Source organism: Esox lucius, chromosome 14, assembly GCF_011004845.1.
Source record: "Esox lucius isolate fEsoLuc1 chromosome 14, fEsoLuc1.pri, whole genome shotgun sequence".
Taxonomy (NCBI): Eukaryota; Metazoa; Chordata; class Actinopteri; order Esociformes; family Esocidae; genus Esox; species Esox lucius.
In genome coordinates, this window is record NC_047582.1 from 32,066,143 (window position 1) to 32,088,916 (window position 22,774).

The 22,774-nt window shown below is 44.4% G+C and overlaps 2 protein-coding genes across 5 annotated transcripts in view; one reads left to right on the forward strand and one right to left on the reverse strand.

The window, feature by feature from the left end:
- Positions 1 to 1,938: 1,938 nt before the first annotated feature.
- Positions 1,939 to 5,616, reverse strand: mrpl19 (mitochondrial ribosomal protein L19). Of its 2 annotated transcripts, none has more exons than XM_034296807.1 (6): positions 5,513 to 5,616; positions 4,370 to 4,493; positions 3,915 to 4,033; positions 3,414 to 3,548; positions 2,991 to 3,172; positions 1,939 to 2,510 (listed from the first exon to the last, which is right to left on the reverse strand). In XM_034296807.1, exons 3-6 carry the CDS (start codon positions 3,958 to 3,960, stop codon positions 2,289 to 2,291), a joined length of 585 nt encoding a protein of 194 aa, XP_034152698.1. In that variant the 5' UTR covers positions 3,961 to 4,033; positions 4,370 to 4,493; positions 5,513 to 5,616; the 3' UTR covers positions 1,939 to 2,288. The 2 variants fall into 2 exon arrangements, with proteins under 2 accessions (XP_034152698.1, XP_010887810.1); XM_010889508.5 differs by lacking the exon at positions 5,513 to 5,616 and adding an exon at positions 4,747 to 4,864.
- An 869-nt stretch (positions 5,617 to 6,485) lies between these two features.
- LOC105021690 (protein eva-1 homolog A) overlaps positions 6,486 to 22,774 on the forward strand; it is an 82,762-nt gene continuing 66,473 nt past the window's right edge. For all 3 annotated transcript variants that reach the window (XM_013137229.4, XM_034297114.1, XM_020053728.3), the window contains exon 1: positions 6,486 to 6,847. In XM_013137229.4, the coding sequence (XP_012992683.3) occupies positions 6,739 to 6,847 (109 nt within the window). In that variant the 5' untranslated portion in view covers positions 6,486 to 6,738. The remainder of the gene's footprint in view (positions 6,848 to 22,774) is intronic.

A 22,774-nucleotide genomic window follows, 5' to 3' on the forward strand; every position in this document is an offset into this window, starting at 1 on the left:
GAAGGCTCCAACAAGACAGTCCCCACCCAAAGCATTTGGACAGTGAAGAATTTACACTGAAATACTGGATTTCTAACATTTGAGGGCATTTGTGTGTACGTACCAGTTTGACGATTTTGAAATTACAACACAGCCTCTCCCCTGTTCATGTCAATGTAGAGTTACACTCGAGGGTGTGGCACAAAAGTCTGGGCCCTGTACATAGGCGGTCTCTGAGGGCCCCTCCCCTCTTTATTCAAGATTTTTATTTTTTTTATTTGAGGGCCCCTCTACACGTTAGGGCCCTATATACTTAGTACCCATTTCCCCCCGGTCCGATACCACTGGTTACACTTCCATGTTTAACTAAAAAAGCTTCACTCTCAATAACTCATAGGAAACTGTAGGTTTCAACAACCGGTTCCTGTCTGATGTTACAGCACAATAGGGCCATCTAGTGGAAGGAGTTCTAATTACATGCTATTAACAATTGAAAGCTTCTTGTGGCTGCACACTGTTGAGTGAAGCACTAGGGAGGTCAGGGTCTTGACAGTTCCTTCGGGAAGTACGGGGCCAACAATCTTCCTGGAGAAATTCAGGCTTTTGTTTTCTCTCATGAAAAGGAGTGCGACATTCTGGCATTATGAAAGCAGACTCAATTGTGTTTAAAAAAAAAGTGCTTATTGCAGGACATCCTATTCTTTCACAGACAAAAGACATACCCATTAGGAAATGTAGAAAATAATTTCGACACACTGAGTGAGCCCACTGGGCCAGACTGAAGACTACACAGGAACTCCACATAAGGTCAATGGCAAGGCTCACCAAAACTTCTAGGGAACAAGTTCTATTTTTTTAATTAACATTGCAAGCTTGATTTCTAGGCAGGTATCTTCTTTCACCTGGAGCTTTCCACTAGCTGATAGCTCATTGGTGTGCAAGAGAAAAGCACAGCACTATGTCTTATGTATATACCTGGCACACATTTAATGGACAACCACAAGGACCCCATTTAATCCACTGGATTTGTTTAATATTCTGCTAATTAATCTAGACGGGGCAACATGATGCAAATTAATTGCCAGTTTGTGTACAAATTGGCTATTGGACTTTGTCATCTGGGGATGCCCTAATATGGACACCGTAAAAAAAATATTTCTGTCATCTGCTGCTGAAGCTGACCTCATATGGACACTGTACAGTTATCTTTGTCATTTCCTGTGGAAGTCGAGGATGTCCTAATATGGACACCGTAAACCTCTTTCCATCACTAATGGTCATTAGTGAAACTCCCTGCTGTGCATTAACATCAACACATAATTCCTCTGTCAAGGCCAATGTCCAAATGCCCAAACCTAACATGATTACAGATTCTCCCTCATGGTCAAGCACTTCGAACCTAAATCGCTATATTACAAAACCATGTCTTTGTCTAAAGATTTCATAGTTCACACAGTAGCTTCAGGAATGTATTCACTCCCACCATATTTTGTTGATTAACAGACCACATCTACAATTGAATGAAAAGAAATTGCAATCAATCTACAAACAGTAACCCATAACGATGAAGCAAAAACACGTTTGCATCAATTTATTGAGATTTGTGCCAATTAATAGAATTTATTTTGGAGCTTCGGAGAGGTCCTTGTACTTCATGACATGGTTTTTGTTCTGACACTAAAGAGTGGGATCTTAGGTGTGGACGTTTTCACATCAAATGAATTGACTTTGCCACAGGCTTTCTCCAGTAACTCCAGTCAAAGGTCATAGGACGCACCTAAACTGTTACGGTGAAGAGGCCGATTACTTATGAACATGAGACATTTCATTTATTTTGTTTGTTGTGTATATTGAATGTGTATATATACATTTAACTAATCCTAAATGAAGTCCCAAACAAAACGTGGAGAAAGTGAAATGGTCTGAATACATTCTTTAGGCACTGTACAGCATACTGAAAAGATAAGAAAAAACGTTTCATATTTTATTTGAAATACTTGCAACTGCACATTAACTTGCCACACCACCTTCTCAGACATACAATTCAAGACACATTGACGCACGCAGGTGAAACCAAGGATAAGGAAGACATTCGCAAGAAGGTTCCACCATGGCAGATTCAGACTCGTCAATGTTCTTCTGAACCTCTGAGAAACCGTGCAACGCCCAGCAGCAGCGTTAGCACTTTCTCCCATCTTCATTCACGTTTCTCAGTTCTCAGGGAGTTCATAAAGTATATTTGGTCTCCCTCCCTCCACCGCTTTCACTGACTGAAAAGGAAACTGCCCCGGGGGTTCGGGGGGGGGGGTTCACTTGGTCATCTCGGCCTGCACCTCCGCGAAGATGCGCTTCTCCAGCTCTGTGGTGTCGTACTCCTTCAGCATGTCGTACTCCAGCCACGGCTGCGCCCACTTCTGGGCGTGCTCCATCTTCTCCGGCGTCAGATAGAGGTCGAAGCGGATGCCCTTGACGGCGTACTTGGGCCGCTCCCAGCGTTTGGACCACGGCTTGGGGCGCATGCGGACTCTGGTCTGGTGGGGTGGAGAACAGAGCGGGTCAGACAACGGAACAAGGGGTTTTAAGGGACCTGTGGGTGACAAATGCGCCTTCGTCGCTAGGCGGCGCCGACGAATGCATCTGCAGGGTTGCTATGACAACGGGTACAGTCGGCCGAAACAAGACCCCTCCGTGCACACCGCCTGCACTCTACAGGGGCAGCAGGGCCTGGGTTTCTTTCTCGTCCCCCCGGGTTTTACTGACAGGATGGGATTTTACGGTGTTCAATCCTTTATATTTGGATACACAGTATTTTATCCAACCTGACAGGTGAAATCCTGACAAAACTCCGGCAAAAACAATCCCCCACACCGACGCCATGTCGGGCGACCGCATTGTGTTAACAGAAGAAGGTTGGCCAAGTGACATGGCTTTACCTCCCATCTATTCAGGGGTCAGTACAGAACGATCAACGGCTACTTAGCGGTGGAACCGTGTGGGAGCCAATCACTCACCGTATTGACCGGGACCTCCCCGGTGACTGAGTGGGGAACGGGCTTCATGTCTGGGTCCACGGTGCTGTACTCGGGCAGGGCGTCTCTCAGGTACATCAGGTTGCTGTCCAGTCTCTTCTCCAGCTTCAGGACCTCCAGCTTCTGCAGCCGTGGGTTGTACAGCTCATAGCAGATCTCCACACCTGAGGAGCAGGGAAATATCAACTCAGTACAATATGGACCCCCAACGTGATACACCCTATGGACTCGCCAGGTGACAGCAGTCTAGTAGAAGTCTTCATTTGAACTTGTTGGTTCACAAGACCAGGCAGGGTTAAGTCAGGTGAGAGGAGAATCTAAGGGAAAGCCTGCCTCTCCCGGGAATTCCTTAGTTCAGACACACGCTAAACCCGCCCAATATCCGCCCGACGTGATTATCCCCACCTTGGCCACTGATGATATTCCTCAGGACGAACGTGGCTCCCAGTCCGTGGCCACCTCTCTGGATGCAGATGCCCACGAAGCGGTTGACTTTGCCAGTGGCGTGAGGGTCGGCCATGGTCGCAGCTAAGATGCTTCCTGTCAAACACAACAGCTGTTTTAAGTCTACAACAACCTACCAAAACGTATTTGATAACGGCAATGAAAGAAAGACTCCGGAAAGGCCAGTGTCTCACCGTACAATGTGAATAATACAATTTATGTGGTTGGCAGTGGCCCCCTTATAATTGCTGTTAAATCAGGCCGAATAACTAAGGAGAGACTAAACAAACTCTATGCTTGGCATGGGGATTAATATGTTCTGGAAGTATTATTGAATCCGGTCACAATATACAATGACGACTGTATACAAGTAGATATTGAAACAAGATGCTACAAATGTACAATTGATGCTACAAAAGTACAATTTGGCAGTTTGTATTGCTCTCTCAGAATGTCTCTTACCAGCATAAAACTCTGGAATGTTCAGCACTTTCCTCCTCTGAATCATGTCCTTGCGCTCAATGGTGAACTTCAGTGGATTTGTTCTCTGCCGGGGAGGGATGAATTCTGGACTGAGGAATCTGCGTTCAGTGACAGAATCAAAGTAAGGAAAATTAGTCGGGAAGAGCATCTAATATCTTAAAATGATGATGAAACACATGGGAAAATGCAAAAGGATCCTGTTAATATTGACATTGCACAGGTCTGTTTGTGATTTGAACAAAAAATAAACAACACAAACAATGGCTACAAACAGTAAAATCGTTTACAATACATACTTTGAAAATAAAAACTGCGTAAGCTGGTCCCACAGTACCGTAGGATTTGGCTGTGCGCATTCGTGTTATGATAACAGTGGTTTGGTTTGCAATTGTTTCGTTGTTATAAAAACAAATTATTAAAATGTCAATACTTACTTTCGCAGTGAAGCCTCCGTCTGTGTTTTGTCAATGATAACTGGTTTGGATGGAGGGGTGAATGTTGTTGGATTGCCACCGTCACTTTCCAGTGCGAGGCGACACAAAGATGTAGACAAAAACCCTAAACAAGATAGAAAAGTCTCCGTTTGTTTATGACACGGAAAGTTTAACATCACATTAAGAGCACGCTAATTGATAGAAAAGTTAAATCTATGTCATCGTGAAAGACAGTGTCTAGCTAGCTACAGTAGTCGGCAACAGAGCTTTCAATCTCTAGGTGGTAGGGTATTTTTGGCTAACACTAGCAAAGGAATGCCCAAGCATTTCTAGCAAATCTTCGATATCTTTTTCTTTAATAACTACACGTAACTTACGTTCATTTTGATGCTTTACATTCCGCAACAACCTTATTGAACACATAACTTTGTCAAGCCTCCTTGTGCAGACAGCCATGTTGAAAACTGACCTTCGCTGTCACGCATGTACATTGTTACGGAAGCCGACAAGGAAGAAGAGTTTCAGAAAACGAGAAATGCACTTCACCCTATCCTCCACACGATGTCAGTAAAGACTAACATTTATTGAAAGGAGTGCCAACACCAACCAAAATGTAATGCAGTAAATGTTATCTCATGCCAGGCCATTTCACGTGCAAATAACTCCTTATTTAACCTCTAAGTTCTGGAATGTTAATCAAATAAAAAACACACTGTGGCTGATAACATAAAACAGGCTAGTTCTGAAGGGACGCATAGGTGACGGACAACGACTTAGAGGGGGCATTTAATGTCCACCATCCTATAAGAAATAACCTGCTGTGCTGTAGCAATCACGAGGAAACCCTGACGGAGATCTTAAACCACTGGCCCCGTGGTGACGGCACCATAAAAGACCCGACCTCCTGGCAGAGACCATATACAGCTCCTTCCTATGCAGGTACTGTATTATACCGTCTTAGTATCGGGGAACACCCCCAGATCTCAACATCAGAATGTTCCAACTTGAGCCTGAGGACCACTGCCAACAATGGCGCGACTGAGCAGTTACACCCGAAATCAGGGGGACTCCCGTGCCCGCAGTCACTTTAATTATAGTTAAGCTGAGCTACCGCCACCAGTGACGCTCGGGTGTCTCACATACCGCGATGCAGAATGTCCCATCACAGTCCGGGTTTGGCGGGGTTGGTTGAGGTTCATTGAGGCCGGTTTCGGAAATGTTTGCTTTGTCCCCCAGGGATTGCATTCTCCTCCAAGCTCTAAGGTTCCGGCGAGCAACCAGTGTGATAAGAAGTGTCACGTGGCCTATCCACTTTCGCGCCACTCATTAGTTGTAATTGTTTGAATGGTACAACTGGTCGCTTGTATCTCGGTTGAGGGGTGGAAAGCCATTATCTACTATTACGTCACTATCTACTAGTACGTCACTTTGGAAAAGTGCATCTGCTAAAAGGCTTAAGGGTAAAAACAATATTGAACAATATTCCACATGAGGAGTGTCGTGTGTTTTGCTAAGCGGAGGACCACAGTTTCAAGCACGGTTTGGGTAATCGGATGGTGAAGGAGGTGGTACTTCTTACGCTAGTTATCTAGCGTGACGTCTCTTGCAGTGCTGCGCAGTGACTTGGAAAAAGGTCTACTCTCAGCTCAACATCGAATATGTTTGAATGCGTGAACGTAGCACCTGGAAATGTGTGAAACGTTCTCCTGGGCCTTAAGTTACCATGTTTTCTCCACCAAGAATGGCGTTTGATTAGTGCCATAGTTGAGGACAGTTGTGTGTTGCTAAATAGATCGAGACCCTATACTAATGCCTGGGCCAGTACGAGAAAGTATGAAAACATTCATTTACTATTGTATGTTCTTCTGAACAAGAATATTGGATACAATATTTAATGTTTTTGTATCCTACCTTTCACTTTTAAAACGGAGAATTATGTTTATTTCCTGAAGCTGCCTCTGCTAAGGGTCAAATTATGAACTTATTTTCTATTCTATTAAAATACGCATTTTTGTGAATTGACAAAAAAATGCGTTAGAGCCCAATAGCTTGACAGCTTGGCTCTCAACGGGGACTTGACTGTAGCAGAGCCTCGAGTAGAGGCTTTGAGACCACGCGGACACCCCTCGCACAGGTGGGCCAACCACTCCAACACGCAGTTCAAAATCCGAAATAACCCAGTGCATTAGTGCTTGGTTCGAGCTCTCGTTCCTTCTCTTCCTCCCAGGAGTGATGAGGTGATTCGCAACCTCGAGCCATGGAACCAGGCGTCTTCTTCCGTTTGCGACGCCAAACCTGAACCCCAAAGAAACGCTGGCCCTTCGGAGCGTGAAGGAGAAGAGACTCCGAAACTTCTCGCAGTTACGAGGATGTTTTTCCCAGATGTGCCTCTCTCAGCCATCAATTACGCGCTCGTGTTGGGAATAACGTGTCTGACGGTCTTCTGCAATTTCACCAAAAGTTCATCCGAGTTTTCAGGTTTGAAAAGCAATTTTATCAGCGTCTAGTAGACCGCGCTTGATTTACTGTTGTCTGTATTTCGTGTAGTAAATGCGTAATACCAGATGTGAGAGGCTAGAACAAGTGATCTAAAACAAGTGAGGTCGAAAGGCTACATTGACAAATCCATAGCACGCATTAGCCTAATCAGGTGATCTTATAAAGACGCGGTGATCTGCTCTGAATGTCTTTTGGGATATTTTACTTCAAGTTTCAGATTTACTCAGTGCAGTGCGCATAGTTTTTTACTACTTGTTTTGTAGTCTGTGCCACTTTGATTTGTTGCAACCTGCGTGTTACAACCTGCCGTACGCGTGTTTGCTTCAAATTAAAAAGAGCAGAGCTTTTAAAGGCACACTCTGTAAGACGTGCATGCCTTCAAAGAGTGGACCACCAACACATACGTAAACAACGGAGATAATCCCATCCGATGCATCCTATGGGTTCATTCATGTAGCCTCATATTTGAGGCAAGGCATGGCTTTCCAAAGGCATTCAAAAAATAAAAAAATAAGTTGATTTCATCCCTCCTGCATGGGCTTACCATGGCTTTAAAGATGCCCAATCTGCCCTCATCTGCTTGATCACAATGAGCAATAATTTTGCTCATATGATTTTATTAAATGACAGAAGTACAATTAATCAAACATATTGATAATTCCCTTTGCATTGGGACTTCAGTTCCATCAGATTTTATTTCTATGCATTACAGACAGCTATGTTTCAAGACATTTCTAGTTACTGTCAAAAAGACTAATAAACATCTATCCTGTAGTGTTGCTGCTTTACAATGACACGCATCCACTTTAAACAATGTTGTGCCAGTAAACTAAAGGTTGCTTGTTCTAACCCTGAGCCGACTAGGGGAAAATTGCTGTCATTCTGTTAAACCTGATTGCTACCTGATTGTTGCTGTGAATACGAGTATGTTCTTAGGTCATTTTCCTGGTAAAGAAATGGTAACGTCTGTGCCAGCCCAGTAATCTAACCCAGTCAAACTTGTAAAGAGTACACCTGATTAATTCCTGATCGTTATTTCGTTTTTTTGTTATTTTTATATATACAGAGAAATAAAGCAGAGACCCTGGGCTCTTTTACAGTGGAGCCCTGTATTACATCAATAAAAAAACATATGAGTACAGCAATATATTAAGTACACCCACAATTATATTCACAATAAATAGTAAAAAGGTAATTTATCAAACATTTGAATTGCCTTATGGGCACCAGCAGTCCTGCTTAAGGTAGCTAAAGATGTCAAAATGTTTTGCATCATGTATTTATAATATTGCTCTTGATGAACTCTGTGCTTTGCAGAACACATTATCAGAGAGACCTCACAACAGAGTCTGAGGGAAACTTAACAGGACAGCGATCTGCTCTCATTTTAAATGGGAGGCCTCTCATTTTCCCTTGCCCCCAGCAGCCGGGCTGGAGGTTTTGTTTACAGTGTCGTAAACCAGGAAGGGCGCTTTGTGTCAGGAGGAATTGGCTTCTAATGGGTCTCCTAATGGTTTTAAATGAGCGGACAAAAGACACTTGGGGCAGAGGTGTTAAAGAGCAGATGTGTTTAGTGTGTGTTGTTTGCAAGAGTGAGCAGCAAGATAACTAATGATGGAGACAAACGTCTCTACATTTACCATGATATCATTTTTTGATCTCAGTATTTTTTGGGGCACAATTTTGGGGGGACAATTTTTAACATTACATTAACGCTAGTCACTAATAACCCGTATGTTCCCTGCATTGCATGTTTTCTCTTCATTTTTAAATGTTGAGCCAATATGTTTTGTTTTTTTTTGTTGCAATTTTATATTTATTACTATTCAAAATCTTGAAAACCTTTCTTTTCACTTTGCAGCAGATGTAAATGCAGTGTTGAATTGCAACATGTTGAGAGTTGCGAGATTTTATCCACTCATTATTTAAGTGTGTTTCTGTTTCTTAAAACATGTTTTGGTCTTTGTTGCTTCGCTGCCAAATCCGTCATAGCTTCCTCCAAAAGGGGTAACTTCATATCTCCAGGCAGTTCAACACTTATTGTCCCAAATTAGCTTGAAAAAAAAAAAACTGAGTCAATCGATAGACCTCCCAGGGAACATGTTTTTAAAACCAGTTTATTCCAGATTTAACATCGGTACAGGTTTATAGAAATCCCGGCTTAGACACGATTATTGAAACATTGGGTCGTAGGCAGGAGTTAATTTGGTGAAAATCTCAAAACCTCTTAATTCGACAGCTTTGGAGCAACATATACACATTTCTTTCATTAGGAGGACTTTGCCACCAGGTCTTTTCAATGGTCTATTGATTCCACTACTAAGTCCCCTTGGGGGATGGGAAAGGAAACGATATTGTCATACCTCTCTGCGTTCCTGGTTCCAAACCCCTAAACAAAATGGGCGTAGAGGCATGTGTTTGGCTTCAGTTTGCTCACCAGGGCCACAACAGATCCAACCTGCTGCAAAAACAAAGCTGAGGGAATGTGAGCAAAAATAAGAAGAAAAAAAAACTGCTTCTGAATGCTATTTGCGGGACTTAAAGAGACCTTATGCAGTCATGCACATTTTTTTGCCAGCTGGCATCTCCCTGGAGACTATGACTTTGATTTGCCGCTACTTCTGAGCTGAGGACAGTGACAGAAGTTGTTGATTGAGGAACCACATCTGTCAATGAGAGAAGATGGCTGTCTCTAGACCTAGCCCATATATGTCAGTGAGAGAAGATGGCTGTCTCTTGACCTAGCCTATATCTGTCCATGAGAGATGTCTGTCTCTGAACCTAGCCTATATCTGTCAATGAGAGAAGATGGCTGTCTCTGAATAGACCCTACAGTGGCCCAGTCGAGCGAGCCTGCATCGACTCTTCAAGGCAAGAGTGTGTCCCGAAGGTGATGAGTTTTAAACCCCTAGCCGCTCTGTGGACGTTACCTTAGAGTTTTGTCAGCAACACGTGACCACAGATGTCACTCCAAGCAAGTGTGTAGGGGATAGGGGAGGTTCGAGATTCACGGCTAGTCTACATCTGTCAAAGACAGGATGCTGGCTCAATGTCTGACAGGTGCAGGCAGAATTCTGTGTTCCCAGTTTTTTTATACTATATACTATACGGCTACTGTAATACTGTGGATCAGAGAGTTGGCATAAATGAAAATGAGGGTTCATGATGGTCAGTCAATGAAGACAATCAGCGCTGTCTGTTCCAGTTTATAAAGCCCAGTTGCGGTTGCTTTTGGTGCTTAGTGTTTTGTGTATAGTACAGTGTGTTGTGTTTACTACATAATCAGTCCTACCTAGAAGTTAGGGGTTTAAATCTTTGCTGAGTTAATGTTAGCCGAAATAGTCGGTGATTATAAGCCACAATAGATTCATTGAAATTTGTAGGTTTCTTGAGATGTTATTTTTAGTGATATAATTTAGAAAAATGTCACTCTTGAGCTGAAATCCTAATAAGCTATTCCTCAGGTACTGCACTGTATAGCACAATGTATAGTTCACTTTCTGACAACAAAGAACATGTATTAAAACACATTATTGATGTGTTTGGTCGAAAAACAGACATTAAATATGAAGTACGCCTTTGCCAGACCTGTGATAATCATGAACTGAGTGCTGGTGGCAGGGAGAACTGTATCTTCTACCGGAACACGGATGAGTTTCTCGGGACACGCATGTCTCCACAAGCCGTTCTTTTGAGGCAGAAGATGAGTAAGAAAATGGCAGTTATTGTTGATGTTACTTGACTTTACGTAGGTAATGATATCTACATGGTCTACATGGGCCAGCTCGAGATGATGTTGCATAATAGAGGAGGGGTTTCCACGATACCCTCGTCTTTTCACTTGAAGAAAAAGTCAGTTGTCGTCACCTGTATTAATAGATATTGTATCAATGTCATTCACAAATGAAAGAAAAATTTATGTTGTTGTGCCATGAAATGAAATACCTTTGGCAGTGTTAATTTTGTCTTTAGTCTCGCTAGCAATTGCTAAATTCTTATGACTATTCGAAGTAGTAAGTTAGTAGATACTAGTAAGCCTGTTACTAAAGCCATACAATACGTAGATGCTATTTGTGGTGGAGGTAAACTATAAGAGACATTAGTGCTTAATGGTGTGTAGCGAGCGTGCAGATGTATAGCACGGTGGTGTAGTGGTTAAAGACGCAGCCTCTCATGTGGGAGACCCGGGTTGGAATCCATTGAGGGCCACAACATTCACCCCTTTTTTAATTGCGGGCCAACTGAACTAGGCTTGCCTTGTTCCTACTCTGGTTCTTATTTCTCTTAGTTTTACTCTCTCATACAGTAACTAAAAGGGACCTAAATAGAGCATTTAGTTATTTAATTAATTGGCCCTAGATATACAGAAATGTATGATTGTTTTTGTGGTGGGTGATTGAGATCTTGCTCACCTTTTCTACATTGAAACACAGCTGCCTGGGTGACTAATTGAAAGTGAGGAGTGAGTGTCCCTCGGGCCTCCAGTTAGATCTTTTACTCAGCAGCACTAAAATATATTTTTATCTCAGTTCAATCCCATCTCAGTCTTAGGGAATAAAGAAAACATCATCATTGTCAGTACTTGCATCGTTGAATAGCAGTGCCGGGTTCTGACCCTCCAACCTGTTATGGTCTGACCTATTTTCAACGGGAGAACTCTGAAGAGAATTGCGACAAACTGGAAGATTCTCAGACGCCCATTGTATGCCAGCGTGGCCCCGTGTGACCCCCGTGGCAGTAGGATACCCGCCAGTCTGTCACCGTTGCCTGGCCAAAGCGTCACGCAGGGCCGTCTTAGTGGAGACCTACCACAGTGTTAGAGGGAATCCCTTTCATTCTGTGCCTCGTAAACCTGTGGCCAAGGGATCCATTTAACCCCAGTCAGTGGCTGTTAAAGGGTCACAGGGGCACCAAAGTTCAAACAATCCTAACTGTGTGTGTGTGTGTGTTTGTGTGTGTGTGTGTGCATGTATTTGCGTGTGACTGTAGGGCTAATGATCTGTCTTGCGTTACTCCGTCTCTCCCGTCTCTGCTCTTGATGTCAGAGGACAGCGGGTGGAGGGCCACACGTTTAACGAAATTTGAATTCAAAATGTTCAGACCTCAGACTAAAATGTTACTGAAATAAACAGGCCAGGCCTACCTCAGTCCTCAGCATAGTGGACTGCTTGTCTACATTTTTTTAAATTCAGAAATCGCAGCATGTTCGACATGTTGTGGGGTTTGCCTGGTGCAGTCTGTTAACTGTGAGACCCGCGGCAGAGAATATCCACTCAGATGGTACCGATGTTCCAACAATGCAGAGGTAGCAGCTCGCTAGAGTGGCCAGCCTCGAGAAGCGTGTCTGATTAGCTTTCCACCAGTCAAGAGGATTAGTATTCAAAGAGAGGGGATTGTCTCTCATATAGGTGTCCACCTCTGCCTCTGGGTCATTAGCTTGTTGAGGGGTGCTGTAGTCGTCTCCCAGGCATTGCCCTGGCGGCGGAGTCCATTGTTCGAGACCACTACGCTGTTTCCTGGGCTGGTCTCTTGGTCGAGACCACTAGATCCGGTACACATGTACTGCTGCAACATAGGTTACATATCTGGGTCGCTGCACTTTCTGCAGATACTCTGACCCTTGTCTTTCCCAACAAGCTTTATCAATGCAGCATAAATGCCTGTAAAGACCTACATATTTAATTAAAGTATATAGGAAGGTGACACTTGGACATGCAGTAGTTACTTACTGCAACTGTGGTCTACAAGGAGAGTCGGCTAGCCTCCTGTAACCTCACCTTTGACCTCCGTGTAAAGCAGCATGATCTTTACAAGACAGTCACTTCATTGTAAATGTGTTTGCTCTCTATTGTTGTTGCGTTAGCCCTGAAATACTAAGTTAGCATCTCACACAAAGGCTGACCTTCTTGTGCTTGGTTAGGGTTGTGTCGGGAACACTCTTTGTTTGTCCTGCCAGGGCGGTCAGGCATGGGTCATACTTGTATTTCCCATGTTCGCTAATGGCTATGAAAAAGCTTCTCAAACGCTAACAAACTAGGCTAAGGTTTTTTTGTACTGGCCGGCGGTACGACAGCAAGCCGCAGCGGATTCACTAGTGTTGGAATGAGACAATGCTCGTGGCTGCACCAGATTGTTTGGTTTTGTTTAGTGCACACATTACTGTAGATGTTGGTTTTGTTTAATGCATGCCTTACTGAAGTTGTTGGTTTTTTTTAATGCATGCATTACTGTAGTTGTTGGTTTGTTTAGTGGATGCATTACTGTAGTTGTTGGTTTGTTTAGTGGATGCATTACTGAAGTTGTTGGTTTGTTTAGTGGATGCATTACTGAAGTTGTTGGTTTGTTTAGTGGATGCATTACTGAAGTTGTTGGTTTGTTTAGTGGATGCATTACTGTAGTTGTTGGTTTGTTTAGTGGATGCATTACTGAAGTTGTTGGTTTTGTTTAATGCATGCATTACTGAAGTTGTTGGTTTTGTTTAGTTCATGCATTACTGAACTTGTTGGTTTTGTTTAATGCATAACTGAAGTTGTTGGTTTTGTTTAGCGCATGCAATAATTAAGTTATATGTTTTTGTTTAGCGCATTACTGCAGTTCTTGGTTTTGTTTAGTGCATTACTGCAGTTCTTGGTTTTGTTTAGTGCATTACTGCAGTTGTTAGTTTTGTTTAGCACATGCATTACTGCAGTTTCTTGGCACCTTGTCATGGTGACATTTGGTCAGTTCATGGTTTACCTGTGGCAGTGTATAAGTTAGTTTACACACACACAGACACACACACCCACTCACTTGCTCTTATTATCCAGCTCGACTTGAGGCCTCTCATATCTTAATCCTGCTTTGATTTTGAAGTGAACTGGGTGGAGTGCACCAGTCCCCTGTCCTCTTATCATGTAAGCCCTATTCCCCTCTCAACACCTCTTCACAATCCTTCTGTCTAGGCCGCCCCATCCCTTCTCCATCCCCTCATCCCTCCACCGTTCTCCCCTCATCCCTCCACCGTTCTCCCCTCATCCCTCCACTGTTCTCCCCTCATCCCTCCACCGTTCTCCCCTCATCCCTCCACCGTTCTCCCCTCATCCCTCCACCGTTCTCCCCTCATCCCTCCACTGTTCTCCCCTCATCCCTCCACTGTTCTCCCCTCATCCCTCCACTGTTCTCCCCTCGCCCCTCCACTGTCCGCCTCTCATCCCTCCACTGTTCTCCCCTCATCCCTCCACTGTTCTCCCCTCATCTCTCCACTGTTCTCCCCTCATCCCTCCACTGTTCTCCCCTCGCCCCTCCACTGTTTTCCCCTCGCCCCTCCACTGTTCTCCCCTCATCCCTCCACTGTTCTCCCCTCATCCCTCCACTGTTCTCCCCTCATCCCTCCACTGTTCTCCCCTCGCCCCTCCACTGTTCTCCCCTCGCCCCTCCACTGTTCTCCCCTCGCCCCTCCACTGTCTCCCCTGTCATCCCTCAACTTCCCGCTCCTGAAACTTCCACCATTCCGCCCACTCCTCCCTCTCTACCCCCCACACACACACTCTGCCCCTCCTCAGGGCTTTTACTTGAGTACTACTGTGTTGCTGTGTTAGCGCGCCAGGTGAGCTCTGTCCAAACAAATCCACTCCGGCATGTCCTGCTTGTTTTGTCTAGGCCAGGAGGAGGAAGGCAGCTTCGATGGCGGGTGCTGGAAGGGGGGCAGGTGGATGGGGGAGGGAGGATGGGGGGTGGCAGTTTAAGGCTGGTATTCTGTCAAACCAAAAGGAAGAAAAATAAAAAACTGAACTTCAAAGTGGCTGACGTTTTGTGAATGTTATGTTCCATGGAACAGGATTGTGTGAGACAGCGCCAAAGTCATAAATATGTTGTGGATATGCAGCGTGGGCGGCTGTGTTCGCTCAACAGAATGTAGAAACACAACAACTTTCCAAACAAAATGTAGAATCACAACTACTCTCTAAACAAAATGTAGAATCACAACTACTCTCTAAACAAAATGTAGAATCACAACTACTCTCTAAACAAAATGTAGAATCACAACTACTCTCTAAACAAAATGTAGAATCACAACTACTCTCTAAACAAAATGTAGAATCACAACTACTCTATAAACAAAATGTAGAATCACAACTACTCTCTAAACAAAATGTAGAATCACAACTACTCTCTAAACAAAATGTAGAATCACAACTACTCTCTAAACAAAATGTAGAATCATAACTACTCTAAATGGAATGTAGAATCACAACTACTCTCTAAATGGAATGTAGAATCACAACTACTCTCTAAATAGAATTCAGAATCACAAGTACTCTCTAAATAGAATTCAGAATCATAAGTACTCTCTAAATAGAATTCAGAATCATAAGTACTCTAAATGGAATGTAGAATACAACTACTCTCAAAATAGTATTCAGAATCATAAGTACTCTAAATGGAATGTAGAATCACAACTACTCTCTAAATGGAATGTAGAATCACAACTACTCTCTAAATAGAATTCAGAATCATAAGTACTCTCTAAATAGAATTCAGAATCATAAGTACTCTCTAAATAGAATTCAGAATCATAAGTACTCTCTAAATAGAATTCAGAATCATAAGTACTCTCTAAATAGAATTCAGAATCATAAGTACTCTAAATGGAATGTAGAATCATAACTACTCTCTAAATAGAATTCAGAATCATAACTACTCTCTAAATAGAATTCAGAATCATTAGTACTCTCTAAACGGTAGTGAAAACATTGTTTCAGGTTCCCACTTTTAGAAAGTATTTTTTTGTCTGAATGGGTGAGAGTTAAGATTAGAGGTTAGGGTTAAGGTTAAACTAGAGGTTAGGGAAAAATTCCTGAAAGGTCCAAGAGGTGTTCTCCTGGGGAGGTGTTCTCCTTGGGAGGTGTTCTCCTGGTAAACCACAGACCTGTACTGGTGATGAGAAATGCCTGGCTAGGTTGTTGACAGAAGGAGACACCTAAAACTCCATGTTGTGTGAACCTGAGAGGAATCATCTACGCTCTGTTCATCAGGGCACAACGTAACAAAATTTGCAAAAAAATTATTATTGTATTTGGTTGATGCTGAACACAAACCAAGGCAGACATTTAAGGGTCTTTTTTTCAGTACAAGTTCATAACAAATGGAATTTACTGTCCTACCTTTTAAATACAGCAATGAAAATTGTATTTATTTTCCTTTTGTTTTTAGGTCTTGGGCTTTACTTGGCTTTTGAAAGCATCAGCCTAAAGTGCTCTGGGGAGGTTAGCCTACAGCCTTAATGTGATTACTGTCTTTTTGCCTTTGCCTTTTTCAGGTCTCTGCAAATGGCCTGTTAGCTTGCCTGTAGGTCGGCCGTGTTGCCAGGGGATGTGAGAGAAGGGAACGCACCCTGATTGAGCTAATGCCTGGAAGATGATTTGGCTGCCGCCACAGTTGTAATTAAATCATGGAATATGAAGACACAAACAAGTGCTGTAGTCGTGGCACCCAGAGCCATGACCTGCTTGGTAATCCACATTCAACCCCTTTTGTAGAGGACTCGCATTAGAGTTTAACCCAGAACTAACCAGCCTGATTGAGCCCCTTTTATAGAGGACTCACATTAGAGTTTAATACATACAGGTCCAAGGCTCTAAATTCCATGAGTTCTAAGTTAGTTTTTTAGATGATTTTGTATTTTGATATGGAGTTGTAGGAATTATGTGGCTTTCCCAAAAAATGTATGGAAAATGATTGGATATGACTGAAACATTGCAAATTTATTAAAAACAATTAAGACATAACAAAGCTTAAAACAAAACAACATTACTCATGGATGTAACCAAAACCAAGAATGAAAAGTTATGCTAGGAAAGGAGGAAGTTAAATAAGGACCGTGATCAGGAACACAGGTGTGGGTAATGACCACAAACAGGTGTCCGTGCTCCAAACGATGGAGATCTGACTGATACGGCAAACAATGGAGATCTGACTGGTAAGGCAAACGATGGAGATCTCACTGGTACGGCAAACGGTGGGGATCTCACTGGTACGGCAAACGATGGAGATCTCAATGGTACGGCAAACGATGGAGATCTCACTGGTACGGCAAACGATGGAGATCTCACTGGCACGGCAAACGATGGAGATCTCACTGGTACGGCAAACGATGGAGATCTCACTGGCACGGCAAACAATGGAGATCTCACTGGTACGGCAAACGATGGAGATCTCAATGGTACGGCAAACGATGGAGATCTCACTGGTACGGCAAACGATGGAGATCTCACTGGTACGGCAAACGATGGAGATCTCAATGGTACGGCAAACGATGGAGATCTCACTGGTACGGCAAACGATGGAGATCTCAATGGTACGGCAAACGATGGAGATCTCACTGGTACGGCAAACGATGGAGATCTCACTGGTACGGCAAACCTGCATATATTTTTTTGGACACAAAATAGGCTTCTTGATCAAATACTTGTTTCACTCATTAAAATGCAAATCAATCTATAACATATTTGACATGCATTCTTCAGGATTCTTTTGTTGTTATTCTATTTCTCACTGTTCAAATAAACCTACCATTAAAATTTTAGACTGATAATTTCTTTGTCAGTGGACAAACGTACAAAATCAGCAGGGGATCAAATAAATCTTTCACTGACTGTATGTGACAAGACAACCGTCACTGAGGACTCCAGACACCAGATTTATGGCTGTGTGGAAAATGGCAATACATCTGAATTCCAGTATCCACAGTTAAACATAATATGATGATTTACCAATAACAGTTTTAAAAATGATAAATACTCTTAATCCCAAAAATACCAGGTTAGAAAACAGTGTGAGGGGTCAAGCTGAACGTTTTACCCCAAGCCAGCCATTTGAGTTACTGTCAACTCAGGCAATGGTGGAGTCATACATGTGTTTTATTTTTCATGCTGGTCCCTGATGGGAATCAAACCAACAGCAATGGTGTTGCAAGCACCGTGTTCAACCGCCGAGTGTTACAGGACCTCAGACAACCCACGGCCGAAACGTTGATTTGCTAATCGTTATTTTCACGCAGGGGAGGCTTGGAGTCCTGAAGCGCTCGTCCTTAATCGCCCAATCAGGTCTTGAGTTAGAAGGTGTTACGGTAATGACACAGCGTTGTTGCAGTAATGACTGTTATGGGGGCTGAAACGTTTAACCCTCGAACCAGCCAGTCTAATCTGGGAGGTGCAGGTGTGTTGGAGCTTGCGCCTCCTGTCTCGGAGAGGCCAAGAGGAGCCCCAGAGCAAGCGAACATGGAGGATTCCTAAGTGACACCTGCACTGGCTGGGAGTGAAACGCTGCCTTGTCTCTCTGCCCCCATTCTGAGTTTGGGGCAGAATCACTAAAACGGATCAAGGTGATTCGTTTTTTCTCCGGCCTGGTCTGTCCGTCTTGCTGCTCAGACCGCTGTTGGGAAACACATTCTGGCATGACTGTCTTTATCTCAGGCTGCTATTAGGTAACACATTCTGGCATGACTGTCTTTATCTCAGGCTGCTATTGAGTTGAGCGCTGCAGCCCATCATCTCTACCCAGGCTTTTCGAAGGAATAATACGTTGTCGTCACGTGCCTCTCCAGACAGTACTATTGAGTCATATTATAGTGGTACATGTAGCGAGAAATGGTGTCGAGACGAGTGGGTGTGTCAGTAAGCCGGCGATTACCTGGTCCCGTCCAACCCCACTTACGTGTGGCTATCAAATTATCCTCTCAACACTGACGGCCCCTGTCCCCCCCCCCCCCCCTTTCTCCTGTGTCTGAGGGAATGTGAGCCATGCTTTGATGCCCCCCCCCCCCCCGTTCCGCTGTTACTCTTTCCTTCATTTTCTTTTCGTCCACTGCCCTCCAATCGCTTCCTGGGAGTTGATTTATGTGTCTTTTTAAAGAGCAGATGACGCATCTGTCTCAATGTACTTATCCAGCCACCCCCCCCCCCCCACACCCCCACCCCAATAAAAGTACAGACATCTTTCTACATAATGCTTGAAGGCTCATTACACTTATGAAGAGGTTTGGTAGGAAGAGAAGCTGAGAGGCAAGATAAGACTGGAAATGCAGAGAGAGGAAGAGATAATGGAAATGTAGAGAGGAAAGAGAGAAGAGATTGAGGTATGGGAGGAGTGGAAAGAAACATTTTCTACAGTGAAATGAAGGTAGAGAGAGAGGGGGAGACAGGGGGAGAGAGTGCAGTATAAATAAATATGGAGCGGCAGAAAAAGAGGTTAAGAAAAAGACATGGTATGGAGAGACGTAGACCGAGGTAGAGAGAGAGAGAGAGACAAGTAGAGACAGAGAGTTGGAGTTAAGGAGAGAGGTAGAGAGAAAGGTTGACAGAGGCAAAAAGAGAGGCAGAGCGAGGGTGAGATGGTGAGAGGTAGAAAGATAGGTGGCGGTAGAGAGAGAGAGGCAGAGATAGAGGTACAGATAGAGAGGCAGAGAGAGAGGTACAGATACAGAGGCAGAGAGAGAGGTACAGATAGAGAGGCAGAGAGAGAGGTACAGATAGAGAGGCAGAGAGAGAGGTACAGTACAGATAGAGAGGCAGAGAGAGAGGTACAGATATTGAGGCAGAGAGAGAGGTACAGATAGAGAGGCAGAGAGAGAGGTACAGATAGAGAGGCAGAGAGAGAGGTACAGTACAGATAGAGAGGCAGAGAGAGAGGTACAGATAGAGAGGTACAGATAGAGAGGTACAGAGAGAGAGGTACAGATAGAGAGGTACAGAGAGAGAGGTAGATGTGGACTGCATTGGTGGTGGCCCAGCCGGAACAAGGAGGCATTGTGTACCCCCATGGTTAAGACTGACAGTCTGCATTAAAGCACGCTACACCAGAGCCTGCCATGCCTTGCTGGTGTGCTACTGCCACTGTTCCCTCTCTGTCGGCCTGTGGCAGCCTGGGGTTAGTTCAGAAAAGAGGAGACAAGGAGGAGAAGGAAGGGAGAAAAAACTACCCAGAGAAGAGAGGGAAGACAGAACTCTGGTGGTAAGTTGAGATGAATGGGCAGAGGTGAAAAGAAAGAGAAAAAGTGGAGGGAGAGAGAGAGAGAGGGGAAGGGAGAGTGGGGAAGGGAGAGTGGGGGAGATGCATATCTAATATCCTGCTACAACACGGAATTGTAGCCCTTAATCTAGCTGTCCCCAGGGCAGAGTACTACTGATAGATCACTCCTACTGGGGATTTTACTAGGTCCCACCATTGGTTCCCAAAGTTGTCTGTCCTACTTTCCCCAACTCTCCCAAAATACACTGAACCCCTCACTAAAATAGGAGTCTTGCTACAGCTTGGTGTAAAGCACCAGTGAGACCTTGGACGAGGTGAAACTGATTGGCTGTACTCAACCATTACCATACAGTGGTTTTGAGAAGCCACTAGGGGATGATCTTGGAGCTCATAACTCTGTCGCGGCTTCCTGTATGGATATCAATCCCACCCAGCTCTGCTTCGCTAATCCTCCTGTCCATAACCTTTACCCATGTGTACCACCTGCTTTCCTGGTTTCCATCCCTCCACACATCTACTAGTGTATACTGTTTCAGCATGTTGGTTTAGACCACCCCAGCTGTAGGTGAGGCTCCTCCCAGTTCCAGTTCACTGTAGAGTATGTGTTATAGGGTCAGTCCCTCCCAGTTCCAGTTCACTGTAGATTCTGTGGTATAGGTTCAGTTTCCTGACAGTTCTGGTCTCTGTATTGTCTCTTCCAGTTCCTGTTCCGTCACAAAGCCACCATCAATGAATGCGCCGACTTTTAGAATTTTCCATTACTGTTTAAAAACCGATCTTTTTTGGGTATAGGTGTCTTGTATGTTTTCTCCAGCCCTAAATGTAGGGCACAGTGCTGCATTTTAAGCATTGGCGTTCAATCTTACTGTACCTCCGACAGCTAGCTCACCTCACGCTGGGCTCGTGCTGCATTTTGTTGACCACACATGGCTAGCGCTTAGCCTTCAGCGATCGGCCTTGCTCAATCGCAGGGCGCTAATCGCAACATCTGAGCCGATCTGGAAACGGTCGGAAGAAACTAAGTGAAAGTCAGCGAGGGAGGGAGGGGGATTTTTGTCTCATCTTCTACATAGCGTTCAGTGCTGTGGACGGCCAATGTGATTGCAGCAATGGCTAATTGTGACTCATCTGAGTGCAGCCCACAGGGGTGGTTCCCTGCCTTGACACGTGTGGTTCTCCTCCGTGATAAGCCCGTTAATTCTTCGGCAAAGCTCTCCCTTTCCGGGCCCACCCACTCACACCCTTTCCAATGGAAATTCTTCCTCCTTTTTGTCCTTCCTTCTTTCCCGCCTGGGCCTTTGAACTCTCCCAGTCATGTCATGTCACGAGAGCCAGAGAGGGCGGCTGAACGGTTATTCCCTCAGAGCTCCCGTGCCCTTCCGCACCTCCCCCGCTACCCATCCCTTGAGTGAAAGTGTCCCCTTGCCCAGATAGGTCAGCTGACCTCTAACCTCCTAAGGGGTTTGTGTGTGTGGGGGGGGGGGGGGGCAGGCACGCGCTAACTGAGAGAGCTGTGGGGAGACCATTGTTTGTGTTTGGGGAGTGGGTGGAGTTGGGAGGGGAGTCACCCTCTACACCGCCTGCCGAGCTAAGGTGAGGAGCCTCTTGAGCGGGGGGGAAGGAGATACAACCTTCGAGCCACAGCAGATGTTCCAGTCCCTGTCTGAGGCCTGAATGTTGCTTTAAAGATGCCCGTCAGAGCTCCAGTAGAAGCTTAGAGAGTAGGCTCACAGGAAGATATTCTGTCGTTGTCTCAAGCTTGAGCACAAAGTAGACACATTTGCCTGCACAGTGTCTCCTTTAGTGATGCTGTAAACCAAGTTAATTCTGTTCCGCCTCAAGCGGAGCTCAAACCAATCAGAGCCCAATGTCAACCAAACGAGAGACTATGGCTGCATTTATGCAAATTAATTGTGTGAGATTAGCTCTAAAAATGTATCTGATATGATTCGGGCCAACGTCCAGTGTGTGAAAACCGTATCAGATTTGGCTTACATTTATTCAATGCAGCCTGATAGGCTCTCTTATCTAGTAGTTTTACATCTTCTGCGCTGGAAAAACAAGAGTTGTCATTTTAATTCCTATGGGCCATATGGAGGCCACTGCTATTATGGTTGCGTATGTTGCTTTCAACTGATTCCTTTGCCAATTGACCCCCCAACACAGTTTTTAGAGATCTACCCCATTTGTAGCCAGGCAGTCCCCCTCCTCTCCTCTCACTGGTCTGGCATTGTGGTCCCCTCTATCCTCTCTACAGTCTCTGTTCACTCTAAAAATATAAACCGAATGAAAAGGTGAGGAATTCTGGTTGGTCTTCCATGTGCATTCAGCTGTTTTCTAAGTGTGCCACTTCAACAGTTGTTGACTGATTAGAGACTACCTGGCTTTTTAGAGTCTCCTGGGCTTTCCTGGCTTTTAAGAGACTAGATGAGCGTTAAGAGTCTACCTGGCTTTTAAGAAACTACCTGGCTTTTAAGAAACTACCTGAGTGTTAAGAGTCTACCTGGCTTTAAAGAGACTACCTGAGCATTAAGAGGCTACCTGGCTTTAAAGAGTACCTGATCGTTAAGAGACTACCTGAGTGTTAAGAGTCTACCTAGCTTTAACGAGACTACCTGGCTTTTAAGAGACTACCTGAGCATTAAGAGTCTACCTAGCTTTTACAAGACTACCTGGCTTTTAAGAGTACCTGAGCATTAAGAGGCTACCTGGCTTTTAAGAGACTACCTGAGTATTAAGAGTCTACCTGGCTCTTTTGAGACTACATGAGCGTTAAGAGTCTTCCTGGCTTTTAAGAGACTACCTGAGCGTTAAGTGTCTTCCTGGCTTTTACGAGACTACCTGGCTTTTAAGAGTCTACCTGGCTTTTACGAGTCTACCTGGCTTTTAAGAGTCTAC